This window comes from Pleurodeles waltl, chromosome 7, assembly GCF_031143425.1.
Source record: "Pleurodeles waltl isolate 20211129_DDA chromosome 7, aPleWal1.hap1.20221129, whole genome shotgun sequence".
Taxonomy (NCBI): Eukaryota; Metazoa; Chordata; class Amphibia; order Caudata; family Salamandridae; genus Pleurodeles; species Pleurodeles waltl.
The window spans coordinates 1,115,847,744-1,115,863,671 of NC_090446.1; the positions used below are offsets into that span (position 1 = coordinate 1,115,847,744).

General features: G+C 44.9%; 1 protein-coding gene across 1 annotated transcript in view; it reads right to left on the reverse strand.

The window, feature by feature from the left end:
• Positions 1–2,229: 2,229 nt before the first annotated feature.
• The window catches only part of GRIN2C (glutamate ionotropic receptor NMDA type subunit 2C), a 305,458-nt gene continuing 291,759 nt past the window's right edge, over positions 2,230–15,928 (reverse strand). Inside the window, exons 12-13 of the mRNA XM_069200091.1 lie at positions 7,077–7,309; positions 2,230–5,657 (exon numbers count right to left, since the gene is read on the reverse strand). Of these exons, the coding sequence (XP_069056192.1) occupies positions 4,098–5,657; positions 7,077–7,309 (1,793 nt within the window). The 3' untranslated portion in view covers positions 2,230–4,097. The remainder of the gene's footprint in view (positions 5,658–7,076; positions 7,310–15,928) is intronic.

The following is a 15,928-nucleotide window of genomic DNA, read 5'->3' on the forward strand; positions in this document are numbered from 1 at the left end:
ATTCTCCACTACATGTTTCACATTATCCAGGCCCATCAGAGGAGCTTTTTGCATCATCTAGTTTGGGTAAATCTATGTCCACTATTTACAATCTCCTACTATCAAATCAGATGCGACTCCTCTACCAAGTGCACACTGGTTTCTACATGAGTTAGATCCCACCCTACGATGCTTTTGATGATCATTCCAAGTCCTCTTATGTTCCTCATTTCTATAAATTCTTCACAGGGATGGTCTGTTCTTGCTGTTTTTACGCAATTCTAACAGCTCGGTCTCTTGAAAAAAAGAGTTTTTCCTTACTGATTTTCACCAATCACTGTCCTATGGCTTTCACATTTATCTCATCTAGACTTGATTATGCAAATGCATCCTTTCAAGGTCTCCCTGCTGTTTTACTTGACAAATCCCAAAGGTTACAACATTTTACAGCTAGATTAGATTGAGACCTAAAAACGTTGATACAGGGTCAGCAATTGGAAGAATGTTTAATTGGCTTCTGCACTAAGATGCATTGAATTCAAGGGTGTGTACTGCATCCACCAATGTCTGTAGTCATCTGTCACTGTTTTCTCAAATGACAATCTCATCCCTTATTGCCCAGCACATTCTCTGCTATCGGAAAGAAAGCAGCTTTTAATTGTACTCTTCCTTTTAACTCTTTGGGGCATATTTATACCTGGTTTGTGTGATTTTAGCATCATTTATTTTGATGCTAAAACAGGGCAAACTTAACTCCATACTTATATTTTGACGCCAGACACGTCTAGCATCAAAATATAGGTGTTGGCGTCATATTGTGGTTGCGGCAAACTACCTTGCGCTAATAAGATGCACGGTAGGCGTTCCCGTTCACAATATCACGATAATCCCCTACCACCTTATTTATACTCCAGCGCAAAAACAACACGCATGGAGTAGGCTGACCTAAATATTGGTGCTAAGCCTGCTTAGCGCCATTATTTAACGCCTGGGTCTGACCAGGCATAAGGGGACCTGTGGACACATTTCCATGGCTAAAGATCATGGAATGGGCCCACTGATGCCCACCCCAAGCCCCAGGAACACCCCCACCCACACCAGAGGGATACCATAGGATGGGAGACATCATCCTGGGTTACTACAGGTAAGTATACATTTTTTATTTTTTTCTGTGCCATTGGGGGCCCCTGTCACTGGATATTATGGCCTTGCCCAGGGGACACTGGTCCCCTGGGCTGGCCATTGGGGTGGTGGGGTTTACTAATAAAGGAGTCATGTTTGGGTGGTAGTGCATCAGAAAATGTCACTAGGCTGGTTAGCAGCATATTTATTACTGCTAAAAAGCCTAGCGTCATTTCTGGCCCACTAGCGCATTTTCCCCTCCCGCCATCCCACCCCTGGCTAGCGTCTTTTCTTTAGACGCTAGACTGTCCTTTGTACCACCGTGCACCATTCTATAAATATGGCACCTGGCTTGTGCTATTGAGTGGCACTAGCAGGAGCTATGGATTTTGAAGCAAAACTGCGTTAGCCCAGTTTTCCGGCAAAATCCATAAATATGGGCCTTTGTATCTAGGTAGTTGCTATTTCCCTGTGATAGCTCTCAAGCTCTGGAATGCCATACGCATTAACGTCTTTGTCATTATAGCTCTGCAATAGAAAAGAATGATGAAAACTCTACTTTTTGCTTAAACGTTCTTCCTTATCCTGCTTCACAGTCGGGGTAGCATGAATGTCTTTGCTGTGTATGTGCTTAAAAATATATATGTTCATTCAGTTGTCAGTGCCTAGTGCATTTACCTGCCATTTGTGTGAGTTATTCTAGTCAGGTACTCTCAGCTTTCGATTGGGCACCTTCAGCTGTACTTCCTGTATGGTTGCACCATATTCCTCTCCATTTGGGTATCTATTGGTGGTGGGCAAGTTGTTAGATGTCCAGCTGTGAGGAATGCTCGCAACACATCATACTGCTTCAGTTGTAGGCCTAGAAACATTTTGTCACTCTCACACACGCTTTTGGAATCCTCAGTATTTACTGAGCTATGTTGTGGCGTATTCAGTTAATTCGTATGTGAGACATTTTTATCGTATCATTATTTCTGTAACATCTTCAACTTCAAGTCATCCAATGTAAAGATATCATCACCTCCAGACAGTTGCCCACATTAAAGCTTTCTTTTCAGCACTCCCTATTGTACTTTTCATTTCGGGCTGCGTTTCACCTTCAAAAAACAAAATGAGGAAACTCATAAAGCTTACTCAAAGGCATGAAACAATTAACTCCCATATAGAATATTTCAGCATTTTATTAATCTTCTGGAAAGGTAACTTGCAACTGTATGACCCTCGATACCACTTTGAACAAGGTGGAGAGCCTGTTCCAGCAGCAAATATATAAATTCATCAGTGCTGCGGTATAAGACCCCGTTAATGCTGGCTGGACAGACCCAGATGCTATAAAACCATGTTGAGTTCTTTTTAAAAGCTGTCCCACTTGCAGTGAAGCGTGTGGCACTTTTACTCAATCACAGAAGTTCACGCTATATTTGGTCCAGGTAAAGGCCACTATTCGGTCATGTCATGACCATCCTGTTTTATTATTCCTCTGAGCTGCCCCGATTTATCTTATGATCACTCTTTAGTCAGGGAGTATGGACTTCAGATTGCTAAAAGGGCTTAGAGTATGAACTGACCACAGCTCATAGAATTGTGACATTGACTATATCTTCCCCTTGGGAATAGGAGTATTAATTTGATGTTTCCAACAACAGCAGGTGAACTGAATTTAAGATCACGTATTACACCGTGTGTATATTCAGGATCAGTCCTGGGATTAGCCATTTGAACTCAGAGCTTCTTATCAAACTAAACCATGGACTATTTGTTGACTTGCAGTATGGATTCCGAATTTTCATGAATCTAGGAATACAGACAGAGGATCAATTCTGGTACTATGTATAAGAATTTAGAATTAATCATCTGATTAGGCATGTGGGCTCAGAATCATTCCTAGGACAATATACGTGAAATTAGTAGTCACTGATGGGGTTATGAAGATGAATGGACAACTCATTGTGAGACTAGGCTAAGAATTAAGAATTCCTTTTGAGGCTGGGAGTACGGATTCAGGCTTTTCAATAGGCCTAGGAGATGGGATTTAGGAGAACTCAAAATCCTAGGCATGTGGGCTGGGATCCCCCTTTAATCCAGGCATGTGAATTAAAGACTACTTTTGTTACTAAAATATGAACTAAGTATTTCCTGGGGACTAGACATATGCATTCCGGATTTCTTGTGAGACGAGGAGTGTAACCCCCAAATTATTCTCAGGGTTATGCCAGGAAGCAGGAATTAGACATATGGAATAAGACTCTATTATGGAACTAGGTAAATTGACTTGGTATCATTCATGAGAACAATACAAACTTTTGTTTCATATGGAAATAGAAATTTTAACTTTCTATTGGGCTCACTGTTCAAACTCAGAGTTTGCTCATGAGACTAGGAGCCTGGATAGGTTTACCTTGCACTGAGGATTATTGACCCATGATTCTCCAGTAGATTAGGTGTATTGACACAGCAACCCCAAGTAGCATGAACTAACTAAGGTTGTCTGAAAAGCACAGAGGTTTGAAATTTGGCATCATCACTGAACTAAGGGATTTTGGGTTGCCCAATGGATTAAGAGTATAGAATTAGCAAACATCACTGCAGTATGGACTCTCAATTGCCAATTTAGCAAAAAAGACTTAGAATTCCACATTGGATGAGGAGCAATGCCTTAGGACCTAGCAGGATTGACACTGTATTTTCAATAAAAATAGTGGTGTGAACTCATAAATCTTCATATAAATTGGGACAAGGTCACAGGATCGCTCCTGGGATAAGAAGTAAAGACTCAAGAATCATCATAGAACCAGAGATATGTGCTCCTAATCATTCCCACATCAAGAAACACTCACATTTTGGCTTAGATGAGTCAACAACTTTCTGAAACACATGTTCCAGGTCTGATGATAAAGAGTGCCTTAAAGGGCACACTCTTTCTGGATGTTTTATGCATGCAAAAATGACAAAATGGCAATCCTTCTTTTCACACTGCTGCCTTCCATCCAAGTCTAGACCTCTGACTCTAAGCTTGATATTCTTCTCCACAACTTTCCTGAGTATGGGACAGTCATTCCATATGCACCCAATATATCTTGCTCATCCATTGCCGTCGAATGTGGGTTGGAGGTCTCTGGGTGCCTATGTCCTCTGCAGCCTACATGCGTGCGCTCAATAAAAGATGTTGTTAGCATATCCTCCTCAACCGGAACATCTCTGATGTTGGAGTTCCAGGAATGGGTTAAGCAGGACGGAGCAGTGCTAGCATGTCCAGGGAGCATAGGGGTACCCGAAAACAAGTGTCCCAAATATGGTGGCTGACTGTTGTAGGAGTCTGCATAGGGGCACTGGCTGTGTGGGGCAGTTGGCACCCGAGGTGCCCCAGTCATGTTCTGCCGGCATCCATCATGGTAAGAAGGTAGCTGCATTGACTGAGGTAGCAGCATCTGCGGGTCCTTCCACAACAGAGAGTTGTGGGTTTGTGAGCACTGGCTGCTGTACTTGTAGCTGGGACAAGCTGCCTGGGAAGAAGTTGGATGGAGAACTGGTACAGGATTGTTTACAGGTACAAAGTCTGCATTGTGGAACAAGTCTGGCATCTTGTCCTGGTAACAGGGCTGTTCCACAGCTGCTTGCATTCCAATGGCCTGTAGCTTTTTATTCCTTTCCCAAGCTGCCCTTATCAGGGTTGTCTTTTTAGGAGGCATCTCCTTGCCCATGAGAGGGGGGACCTCTGGCTTCTTTGATATGGTTGACACAAGACCCAGAGTTCTACAAGTCCTGCTGCCTTTCACAAAGGTTGTATCACTGCATGAAACAGGCAAAAAGTGATCTTTTGGGTCCAAACTGTTATCAGCCACAGGTAATGACCTCACTAGATGGTCACTGGTCTCCCCCAAAACTTGATGGTGGCTGAGCTCCGACTTCAATTTACAATCCATTCTGGGTGTGGGGTCTTGGTGGCCATTGTAGATATCTGGCAAGGGAAGCTTTTTGAGTGACTTGCCTTCTGCGAGGGTGCTGAAGTCAATTTGTGATCTGGGATATGACTGGAGAGGAGCATTGAGCAGAAACCGGGGCGTGCCGTTTAGAGAAGTGCCTCCAAGGAAGTGTTCTTCAGAGTAGTTGCCTCGTCCTGTGAAGGGCTGAAGCATAAAAGGGTGCTGACTCACTCCCCTCTCAGATACCTGCAGGCTGGTGTCCATACTCGAGGGCTGCGACCCAGAAATAGTAGGGACTATGGCCGCTGGTGCATAGGTCCGTCTGGGCCTATCCACTGCCATTCTCGGAGGATAACCTGTTCTTCCAGCGGTGGCCGTGTTCTGGGTGGTAAGATGAGGCGTCTTCATTGAGAAAGGGTTCTGACGGCTCTCGCTTCGCTGGGTCCAGTTCTCTATGGTGCGCGTGACGTTCTCCAGAGAGCTGCCCACACTGCTCGATGACACCATTTCCTTGGCAGCCTGCAGCATCTTCAGCACACTGGCTTGAGCCGTGTTTGGGGTGAAGTCAGGTGTGCGGGCACCAGAGGGGCTTTCAAGGTTTTGAACTCCACTGAAGCAGCTGTAAATTCCCTGTCAAGAGAGTTATGGACAGTCAGAAGCCTGTTTTTCAGAAGTTCCCACTATTTGACTTAAATTCAGCACTGATATCATACTAGCTCAATTAGTCAGCCTGAAGACATATTTAGATGCAGTTACAACATTGTGGTGGTAATAAACATACAACCAATGAGCAAATGTGGTGTGAGCAGTCACTGCTTGGTTGGTTTGTGGTCGTGGGGGAGAGGGCCTCTAAAAAGAACAGTGTTTTAGAAGTTTCCTCAATGAAATGAGATGTGTTTCACTTTTGGTATGCAACCATGCTGAAGGGTTTTACAGAAATGTCTTGCCGGGCCCTATACATGACAAGCACCTGTTCCTAAGATAAAAAACATGCTAGAGAACGAAAACACAACAAATCCAATATCTTGGACCATGTAGTGGTTTTGGCCATGTTAGATATTATTAATGGACCTGGCAGTCTTTCTTTAAAATTTGCCAATAGATTTTGCATGGGCGCTTGGCCCTGAGGAATAATGCGACCTCCCCTGCTGATGTGAGGAGATAGTGAGCTCCAGAGATGGAGGGTGGCCACCGCAATGAAGAGTAAGTAGATGTTAAGGGTTATAGCAGTCCAGGCCCATACCAGGATGTAGTGGGTCAGGCCTTAGGAGGCCGAATTATGCTTAGGGATGGCTAGAAGCCCTGAAGAGCTGACTGCACGTGGTCCTACGCCTGGTGCAGATTTCCTGCACTGTATATGTAGAGTTAGGGTAGCTGTATGTAAACATATCCACTAGGCCCCTCATTACCAGCGGCCTATTCATTTTCGATTCCTCCATAAACATACGTTTTTTACAGGGTTCAGAATTACGACTTGAGTAATAATTACTGCAATTATCTGTTCGCCCTGAAAACTACCAATCCCTGGAGTATTCGTTTTTATCGGTCTGATAAGTAAAGCATCTCCCACAGAGGCACTGGTGACGCTACGTTTTGCATGGCTGAGGGTCCACAGTGTCTCAGAACAGGAGGGCCACTGTGTGTACTCATGGGTGAAGAGGAGACAAGTGTATGTCTCTAGTTGGGGGTCGTTTGTTGGAGTACTGTCCTTGTGGGGTGAGCCTGATGTTTGCAGGCACTATACTAAATCCAGGGGACCTATCATAAACCCCTCAGCGTTCAGCATCTGCCCCTTCATGTGCATCCATGTGGGGGTTATGGAACAGTGCATATCGGGTGCTACATCATGGGTTCAATCTCATATGAGGGTGCAGTTTTTGTAAGGCATGTTATCGATTTTGAATCTGAAGAAATGTGCCTTCTCTTGTCATTATAATTGTTCGAAATATCGCACTTTGCAGTTCTTTATGCCATGGCAGCTTGGGGACAGCTGGGTCTTGTGAGGAAGGAGGTTGAGAGTGCGGGTAGGGAGGTACAAGGATTACTCACTCTGCTCATGGCAAGAAGAATGTTGAGTTTCGGAGTCTGTGGGACGGAGTGGCGCAGTCTCCAGTACACCAGGTGCTCCCAGGCAAAGACCAGCAGGCTCAGACCCATGGCCACCAGCAGCATGTAAAAGACGCCGGCCATGTTGTCGATGTCCAGCTTGCTGCTCATCACCTCGTTCTTCTCGTTTTGGCAGATCCCAGAGAGCCAGACCGTCTCCAGCTTTGCGGTGTCTCCTGAGGGAGGAAGCGAGGGGACAGATCACCTGAGCAACACCAACTATTACGTTTATGGATACTGTCTACAAAGCGAATCAATCCGTTTGTTGGCATCACTAAAATACCTACTAATGAACAGATCGAAATAAATATAATAAACATACATATAGATACCGGTATTACTAAGACTACCGAGTACTAAGTCAGCGACAACAATCGACACACGAAAATAACTGACAATACTAATCAACCAATAGATAGGTATCACTGACAAAACAAAACAATCGACATTATTGTATTAAAGACCGCAATCAAAAATGCGTACAAGTATAGTGCTGACACGACAGAGCAATCAAAAATTACAATAAACGCTTTTTTTAAACTTATGTTTTATATGCATTTTTTAAAAGACAGGCATGACAGAATGCACTCTCAAGGAAACAGGAGTGAAACGTAATAAAATGACAATAGTAACAAACTCCCAGGTAATGTTTGTATACCCTAACTCTGAGTTCATTTTCAAGTTGTGGCCACGCCTCGCATGTGTACCCAGCGTACTTCCAAACTAAGCTTAATGTTCCCTAGACTGTACAGGAATCAAATGAAGGGTCGGTCTGCGTTCAGGGTACCGCTCGGGAACAGGCTGTTATAATAGTCAGAGATCATGAAAGTCTGTATACGTGATGGAAACCGGTACACCCGTATGGGGCCGCAGATGTAACTATTGTGCCACGTTACATAAGGGGAAAAAGGGAAAAGCTAACAGAAAAAGAAAAAATAAACAAATAAACGAGCCCATGTTCATAGATAAACTACTGTCCCTGGGGGTGTCATAGAGTCAGTAGGAGAAAAGTGGGGGCATATGATGGAGGGTTGTATGGACCAGGCGAGGTGGGGTGGGAAGCCCCAATAATGGCCACCATTTCTTAATCTGCCAAAATAGCCCTGAGCAACACTCAAGCCCGCCCCACAAGGTCACAACATCGCCTCCAACTCGGTCATCATTATCATGTTCGGTGAGACTGTGGTCGTATGGCGGACTCCACGTCTCCTCCCACACCAACACTCTTTCTTCAGCTCGGGCCCACAAAGTGACATTCTGTTCCATGTTTCCACCCTGGTCCCCAGTGCAGACTTCCAGTCCATGGCAACAGATTTCTTGGCCAGAATCAGTGCCATGTGAATAAACCTGCTCCCTACTTTCTTGGGTGGCAGTCTAGGGAAAGTATCCAAAACACAGACATCGGGAGTGTTTGTGATTGACCTATTCAGAGTCCCATTAGGCTTTGAAATGACTGCATCCCAGAACCGAGAAAGCCCAGGGCAGCTCCATGTCATATGCCCAAAGTCAGCGTCCAGTGTCGCTCAATGGGGGCATCCCCTACTGTCACCTCCATAAATGGCCCTGATCCTGTGCGGCGTCAGGTATGTCAGATGTGTGATATTGGATATACTTGAGGTGTGAATTGCGGGAAACTTTCTGGGGGTATGCTAATGCCCTTCCCCATTCAGCATCAGTCAAGTCCCTTCTCAGCTCTGTGGCCCAGTGTGCCCTAAGGGAATCCAAAGGGATCACTGGTCAAAGGTGTCAGGCCGTTTAACGCCTTATAATACCACATGACCAAACAGCTGCAGGAGCCCATTGTCATCAAAAGTTGGAGGACACTGTGCATCTGGGTTTTTGTCTCGCCTGCTCTCCAAAGGTGTCGGACTGCACATGTGAAAGCTTCATAGTTGAGAAACTGTCCCATAGATAGGCCATTTTTTTCCTGATAATTCCCTGAGAGGGATAAAGTGGCTGGCTTTGAAGCAGTTGCCCAAAGTCATTATCCCTGCCTCCGTTTAAAAACATAGTTGCCTCGCCGCGAAGAAAGTTGAGGGGTCGCCATGGGGCAACCCTACCAATGGGAACTCAGGGGCATACAGCATTACCCTCCCTAGTCCTCTTCATGCATCGCCACCAGCAATACAGTGCTGTAGAAAGGAGAATCTCTGGGTGGGGAATCTTCAGGGCAGGTCTGAGTAGTTTGGCCTGAAGCACTCCCTAGTTGGAGCCCATTGGACCAATCTCTGTCAGCCCAACCCTCTCCAGCCATCTGGTGATCCACTGGAGCTATGCCGCCATGTGTTATAATTCAAAGTCAGGCACTACCAGTCCACCCTTGGGGTGGGGAGCATGGGGGGTGGCAAGAGAAACCCTTTAGCCACCGCCATCCCAAATAAGCTCACAGAGGAGAGCGTCAGGCTGTGAGAACCAAGCTGCTGCAACTCTCACAGGGAGATTTACAATGAATTAAAGGAGCCACGGGAGCATGATCATTTTAGAGAGCGCTATGCATGCCATGATGGGCAGCTTGACTGACCTCCAAAAGGAGACACGCAAACTGAGTGACCAAAGCATTTTCCAGAGCAGGTTACCCTCATGTAGATCCAGGAGGTCATCAAAGATCTGAATGCCCAAATACCTAAAGGTATGCAGCACCCAGAATATATCAGATGAGCAGATGACTGGTCATGGGCACCATCGCCCATCAGAAATATGCATGTCTTATCCCTGTTCACTTAGAGGCCCGAATATAAGCCAAACTCTTTGAATAGCTGCAGCACCCAGGGAATGTTCTGTTTGCCATTCTGCAGATAGATCAGTAGAGGGGGATAATGTGTTCTATACCCTCCACCGTAATACCCCAACCTGAACACTCCTCACTGACCCATTCTGCCAGTACCTCAATGGCCATGGCGAAGAGCAAGGGTGACAGTTTACAACCCTGCCTCGTGCCCTGGAACACTTTGTGAGGTTTGGAAATTGTTTAGCCCGTCTGGACATGTGCAATGGGATGCATGTTCAGCAAAAGCACCTACTGTATCCATTTAGCACCCAACACCTCTTCGTAGCATGGTGGCTTTGAAGGAAGTTCCACTGCACCTTGTCAAAGGCCTTCTCCAGGTCCCCCAACATAATCATAGCAAGTGGGTTGATAGCCATATCTCGGTTACAGAGGACAGAAGTAAAGGAAAGTGTTGTGAGTTGGTATGAACTCATTTTGATCCTTGTGGATCAGGTTCCTGCATAAGAGGTCGTAACTGAGTGGGGAGCTTAAAGTCCGTGTTCAGCATGAAAAGAAGCTGGAAATCAGTGACCGTCACCTCGGGAGCCTTGGGTAAGGGCACCAACAGAGCCTCCCTAGTCGTGGCCAGAAGCAAGCCAGCATCAAAGGTCTCCGCACATAATTCTTCCATTCTTGGTGCCAACATACCCACCTTAATAGCACATTTAATTTCCTGGGCTGTAACAGGGCCACCCAGTGCTTCTCCCACATCCTCGGGGAGACGCTAGTGCAAGGTGGTCCAGGAATGGGCAAAACATCTCCAGGCGGTCAGCCTCAAGTGGTTGGTAGAGGGAGACATAATAGTCCCAAAAAGCCCTGTTGATGTCCCGCTCAGAGAAGAGAATTATTCCCTCAGAGGTCAGCAGGTGGGTCATAGGGTCCCTCTGCTTTCAGGTTGAACAAGCCAAGCCAGGAGCCTCCCTGCCTTCCCCTCTTCCTTATGTGCATGACTCACATAATCCTTATAGTTGTGGCACTTGAGAAGCTCCAAGGCCACATTGTACCGCTCCTTGGTCTCTAACAGCCAGAAGATGCCTTCTGGATCAGTGTCCTGTTCCTTATTCCGCTCAAGAAGAGCATCCTCTACGCTCATGAGTCAAGGTCACAACATATAAGTACTGACTGGCCTAAGTATTACCCACTGACCATCACCGTAAAGGCCTCCCATTCTGTTCAGCAGCATGACACCATTCAGGATTCATGGCAAAGTACTGAGTTACCTGTTCTGCTAAAGAGGCCCAGAAGGTGACATCTGGGAGGGCAACAGGATGCAGTCTTCACATGGGTATTTAAGCACACTCCTATGTTGGCTGTACTGCCAGGGGGAGTGGGCTGTGGTCAGAGAAGGTGCAGCTTAAATACTCTGAGTGGGTGACACAACCACTCAATGCCCGAGAACACACAAAGCAATTGATCCTAATGTGAACCTGGTAGAGACCAGAATAAAAGGAGTAGTCCCTATCTGCTGTGTGCTGGGTGTGCCAGACATCCTCCAGGTCCCAATGTGAGAGGCAACTTTTCAAAGCAGCATCTGCCCTATGGGTTGGCACCTCCGGCAGAGGGTGAGGGGAACGATCCAGGGTGAGATCAAGTACACAGTTGAAATCGCCTCCCAGGAGCAATACCCTCCACAAAGTGGCTCATGTGTGCTGCAAGAGTGTTGAGAAAGGGAGCTTGGTCTTGGTTTGGGACATATACACTTCCCAGTACAATCTATTAGCTAGAGAGCTGCCTCTCCACCAGTACATATTGACCATCACTGTCAACGTTAATTGTCAGAGCCTCAAAGGCAACTTCAGCTCTCACCCAGATCAATGCCCCATGCTTGAAGGCAGAGTTAGTTGTGGTATGGATTTGTCTCTGCCAGTGATGCAGAAGACATTGCACCTCAGGGCCCATGAGGTGGGTCTCCGGGAGTAAGGCAATATGGACCCTCTGCCTCTTAATATACATCAGGATTTTGTGGCGTTTGACTGCTGACCCCAACACTTGGACATTCCACGTCATCAGTTTGTACATTGTAAATTTGAATGTCATGGTGTAGTGTCACAAACAATATCACAATCCCCCCCTCGCAACACATTTATCCCTGAGATAGCAGAGAACAAAAAAAAACAAAAGTCCCAACTCCCAACCCCAGAGAAGCCCAGCAACGACTGGCCACCCAAACCTTAGTGTTCAAAAGTGCGGGAAGCACACAGCACCACCATTCTGGTATTTCTGGGATGGCGATATGGGGATCAAGAACTGGACAGTTTTGTGATGTTCGTGTCATGGGTTCATTTTAGAGCCGTGCTTGGGCACATGTATTTTAGCTTAGGCCTGCCATCTATGCCCTTTTACCTAGTTACATGCTCTATTTTCATTTATTCATTTTAGCACAGCCTGATTTTAGCTGGGATGTTTTATTTGCAATAATCAGTTGTTATTCTGCAAAAGCATTATTATTTTCAGTGCACAACATTTCACCATATACCTCTGTCCAAGGCTACCCAGGGCTGTATATGGTAATCCATCTAGTATTGTCACCACAAGAGTGTGCAGACAGCCCAACAGTTAGACACATGATCATGACAGGCTTGTTTCTCAGAACACACGTTTTATTATAAAAACATCACACAGGCCAAAGAAGGTTAGAGAGGTCATTCCAGCCAGGAGAACCATCCATGCTGTAATCCATTTTACTGCCACTTTGCTCACCTTAGCCCTGTCTCTGCAACCAACCGAGGAGAAGGTGGGCAGACCCTTGTTTTCAGGTAATGAGGGATGGGTGTTCCTTCCCTGGACTAAGAACAGGCAGATTAGGACTATCACCGCTATGCTCTCACTTAGAAGCAAGTTTATTTTCTTTTCACTTATGGTATCAATCCTGATTGTACTATGTATCATCTTCCTAATATTCGCAACCCATATATTTTATTGTAGATTGTAGTCTTTTCAATAAATACATTGAAAACTGTCCTGCATCTCTTCTGTTTGCCTACATGTGTGTGATATTTGTGCTAACAAGAGAAAGGGTTAAGATTTGCCTACCACAACTTCCCTGAGGAGTCAGAGTGTCATATGTCAGGCTGCCACAATTCACCTTTACTTTTTAGGTCTGGGTGAGGTGCTGCTAGCTAGCCAAAAGGGTTAGGCCGACAGCTACCAAACAGTGTGGGCTTGAATCAGTCATCCACAAGTGGTGATGCTGCTGCCCGAAACCACCAATTTTGTCCCCAGGACAAGAGACCTACAACATGACGCCACCAATGTTGGTAAGGCGCTAATTCTGCAGGTCTCTTGAGTATATCTTTCTCACACACCCTAAAGGTAACCTAACTACCACTATACAGAGACATCCATGGTCTTAGCGCAAAATCCTCCTCAGCTGAATAGGGAGCACCTTTCTAGGCTGTAGGTTGTTCAAGTGAGAACCTTAAAAGGATTACCCCATTGGTGTTCCCAACTCTGATCCCTACCTTTTGATATGGCACAAGTAAGTAAATATCCCAGAAAACTGTAGACAACCTGTCACACAGTTTCTCATAGCTAATGGACTAACAAATGAGAGTGGGGAAATGATGTTCATCATTGAAGCCCACAACACATACAGAGCAGAAATATTTTAATCATAGGTCACCTTTCCAGCAGTAAAAGCAAACTCAAATAAATTTCACACATACAGAATAGTGAATGTACAACAAAAATACAGAGAATACCAATACTTAGAAATACCTTAAACTTATCAAGAACACCATGATTGGTTTAATGGAGCCCTCCCACATGTAATACAACCTGTTAGATGAGGTCCCTTAAGTAATGATGGACCAACATGACCAACATTGGTCACATATACACTACAACTCAATGTACAAGCTGCTGAAATATGCATGTTATACAATGAGCTAGTAGCAATTTATGGACGCTTAATACAATTCACAATGCAGACCTTGAATACCGCCCCAGTGAGGGCTGATCCAGCTATAAATCAATTGCCCTTTACTGGGAAAAATCCACAAACTGTCCATTCAATAATGGGAAAAACATCTACTGAGCAGGAGAAGATTCCGTTCTGGGTTGCGCTAATAGCAAATGAGCTGGAAGCAGTGTTTCCCCATACAGGACCCCAAGACAAACACAGAATTCACACAAAGGGCTGGCCTTTGGGAATAGTTCCCTCAATAGAGGATTGTGCCACTTGGGGCACAGTCTTTGCCACAATATGTAAACCACCACACATGGTACACCGCCACCTGTGAATTTACAGAAAGTGTTAAAAAAATACAAAACGAACATGGGGAAGTCCCAGTCCTGGATTTGGAAATGAAACTGATGCACAATTTTGACACAGTCTCCTCATGTCAGGACTACCGATCCTCAGGATGTGTAGAAGCATCCAGAGGAGCAGAGTGGCTAAATCAGGCGAAGGGACTATAGGGTAGGTATACAGAGGAGGGAGATCTGGGAAGAGAAAATTTACCTCAAAAAATCACTGGGTAGCATGTAATTGGCATACGTAGATATTTAGCAATGGTTAATACTCTCTGTATTTATGTGACTTAAATAAACAGTGCACAATTCATAGTGTCATCAAAAACAATATATTTCAGTATTTAACATGGCATAAACTATTCTTACATAACTTCCTTCAACCAGCTTCATTAATGCCAGATACAGCAAATGAAAGGTTGCCCATTAAGTTCTGTACCAAGTTTTTGCGCTATGTTTCACAACTCAAACAACATCATATAAGGCAACAATAAGAATTATTATCAGTCTCCCCCACCTTGCAATAAAGACAGAATGAAATGTGTTTCCACAAGGAATGTTTTAAACATACAAGTATAGTTAGACAGATTGGATCAGAATCATGTCCCCCTTGTAAAACAAGTTTCATGAAACTTTAAAACTACGAGTAAGGACCTAGTGTTAATGTTAACATGGAACTCTTCACACAGTTCGTGCATACAGTAAGCAATATGTTGGAATCCAGAAAAACCTGCATACACGAGCACCCAATACTCCCTTGGATACCCGGTACGCGACTGAGCAGTCGCAAGCAGGCAATGTATACAAGTGGTACCGAACAGCCACAACCCGACACGATAAACAAAACAAATGGAGCAGTTACGGAAACAGCAATGCTTGCAAGTGCCAGCCGTCCACTCCTGACCATCGACTGAAACCACAGTCCCCAAACAAGAGCTTGACTTAGCTTTGTATCCCTCGAGCATTTACAGTTGCAAAGCCAACACTGCAGAACATGAGCCGCAGAGTTGTTGGGATGAAGGATTCAGAAAAGCAGATGCTTCCCTGCACTTCCTGACTTTTTAACTATCAGACAAATCAGTGCACGTTGTCATATTCTGCCTGGAGTAGAATGTGTTGCAGCAAAACCACCATGATTTTCCTTGTGGCTCGGTCTGCTTCCTGCATAATTGCTCCTTCCTGTTATTGAGCTCCAGAGCTAAATGTGCATACAAACAGCCCACCATGATACCTCAATCATTTAAAGCAACTTGCAAGGAGAATCAGCAACATTGGCAATACACTAGTGGCTCTGGGAGATTTTGCAGCAGGTTCAGGAACATGAGCTTTCAAAGATTATTTCCGAAACTTAAAAAAGTATTGGTTGGCATAGTCTGTGGACCAGACCAACTAAACCACAACTACAAAGTACGTCTGGTAAGGAGGGTACTAAGTAAGCACAAGAGAACTCTAAAAAATGCGGGGTTAAAAAAAAACAGAATAAAGGAAGAAGTCGAAGAGGAGGATCTTCACAAGTGTAGAGCTCAGAGAAAAGACACAATCTTAGAAATAGGAAAACTTTTAAAATTCCCGATAGATACCAATTTGCTGACAATCACCCATCTTGTTCCTTTCAGGACACACTGCATCAACCGAGTGAGAGAAGAGAGCAGTCAGAACACCGGAGTGACTATGTGAAGCTGAAAAAGGACTCAAAACATTCTTCAGAAACTTTTATGAAAAAAGGAAGAGAAACTTACCCAGCAAAAGTCCTAATTTAAGAAGAAAAAGGTTGCAG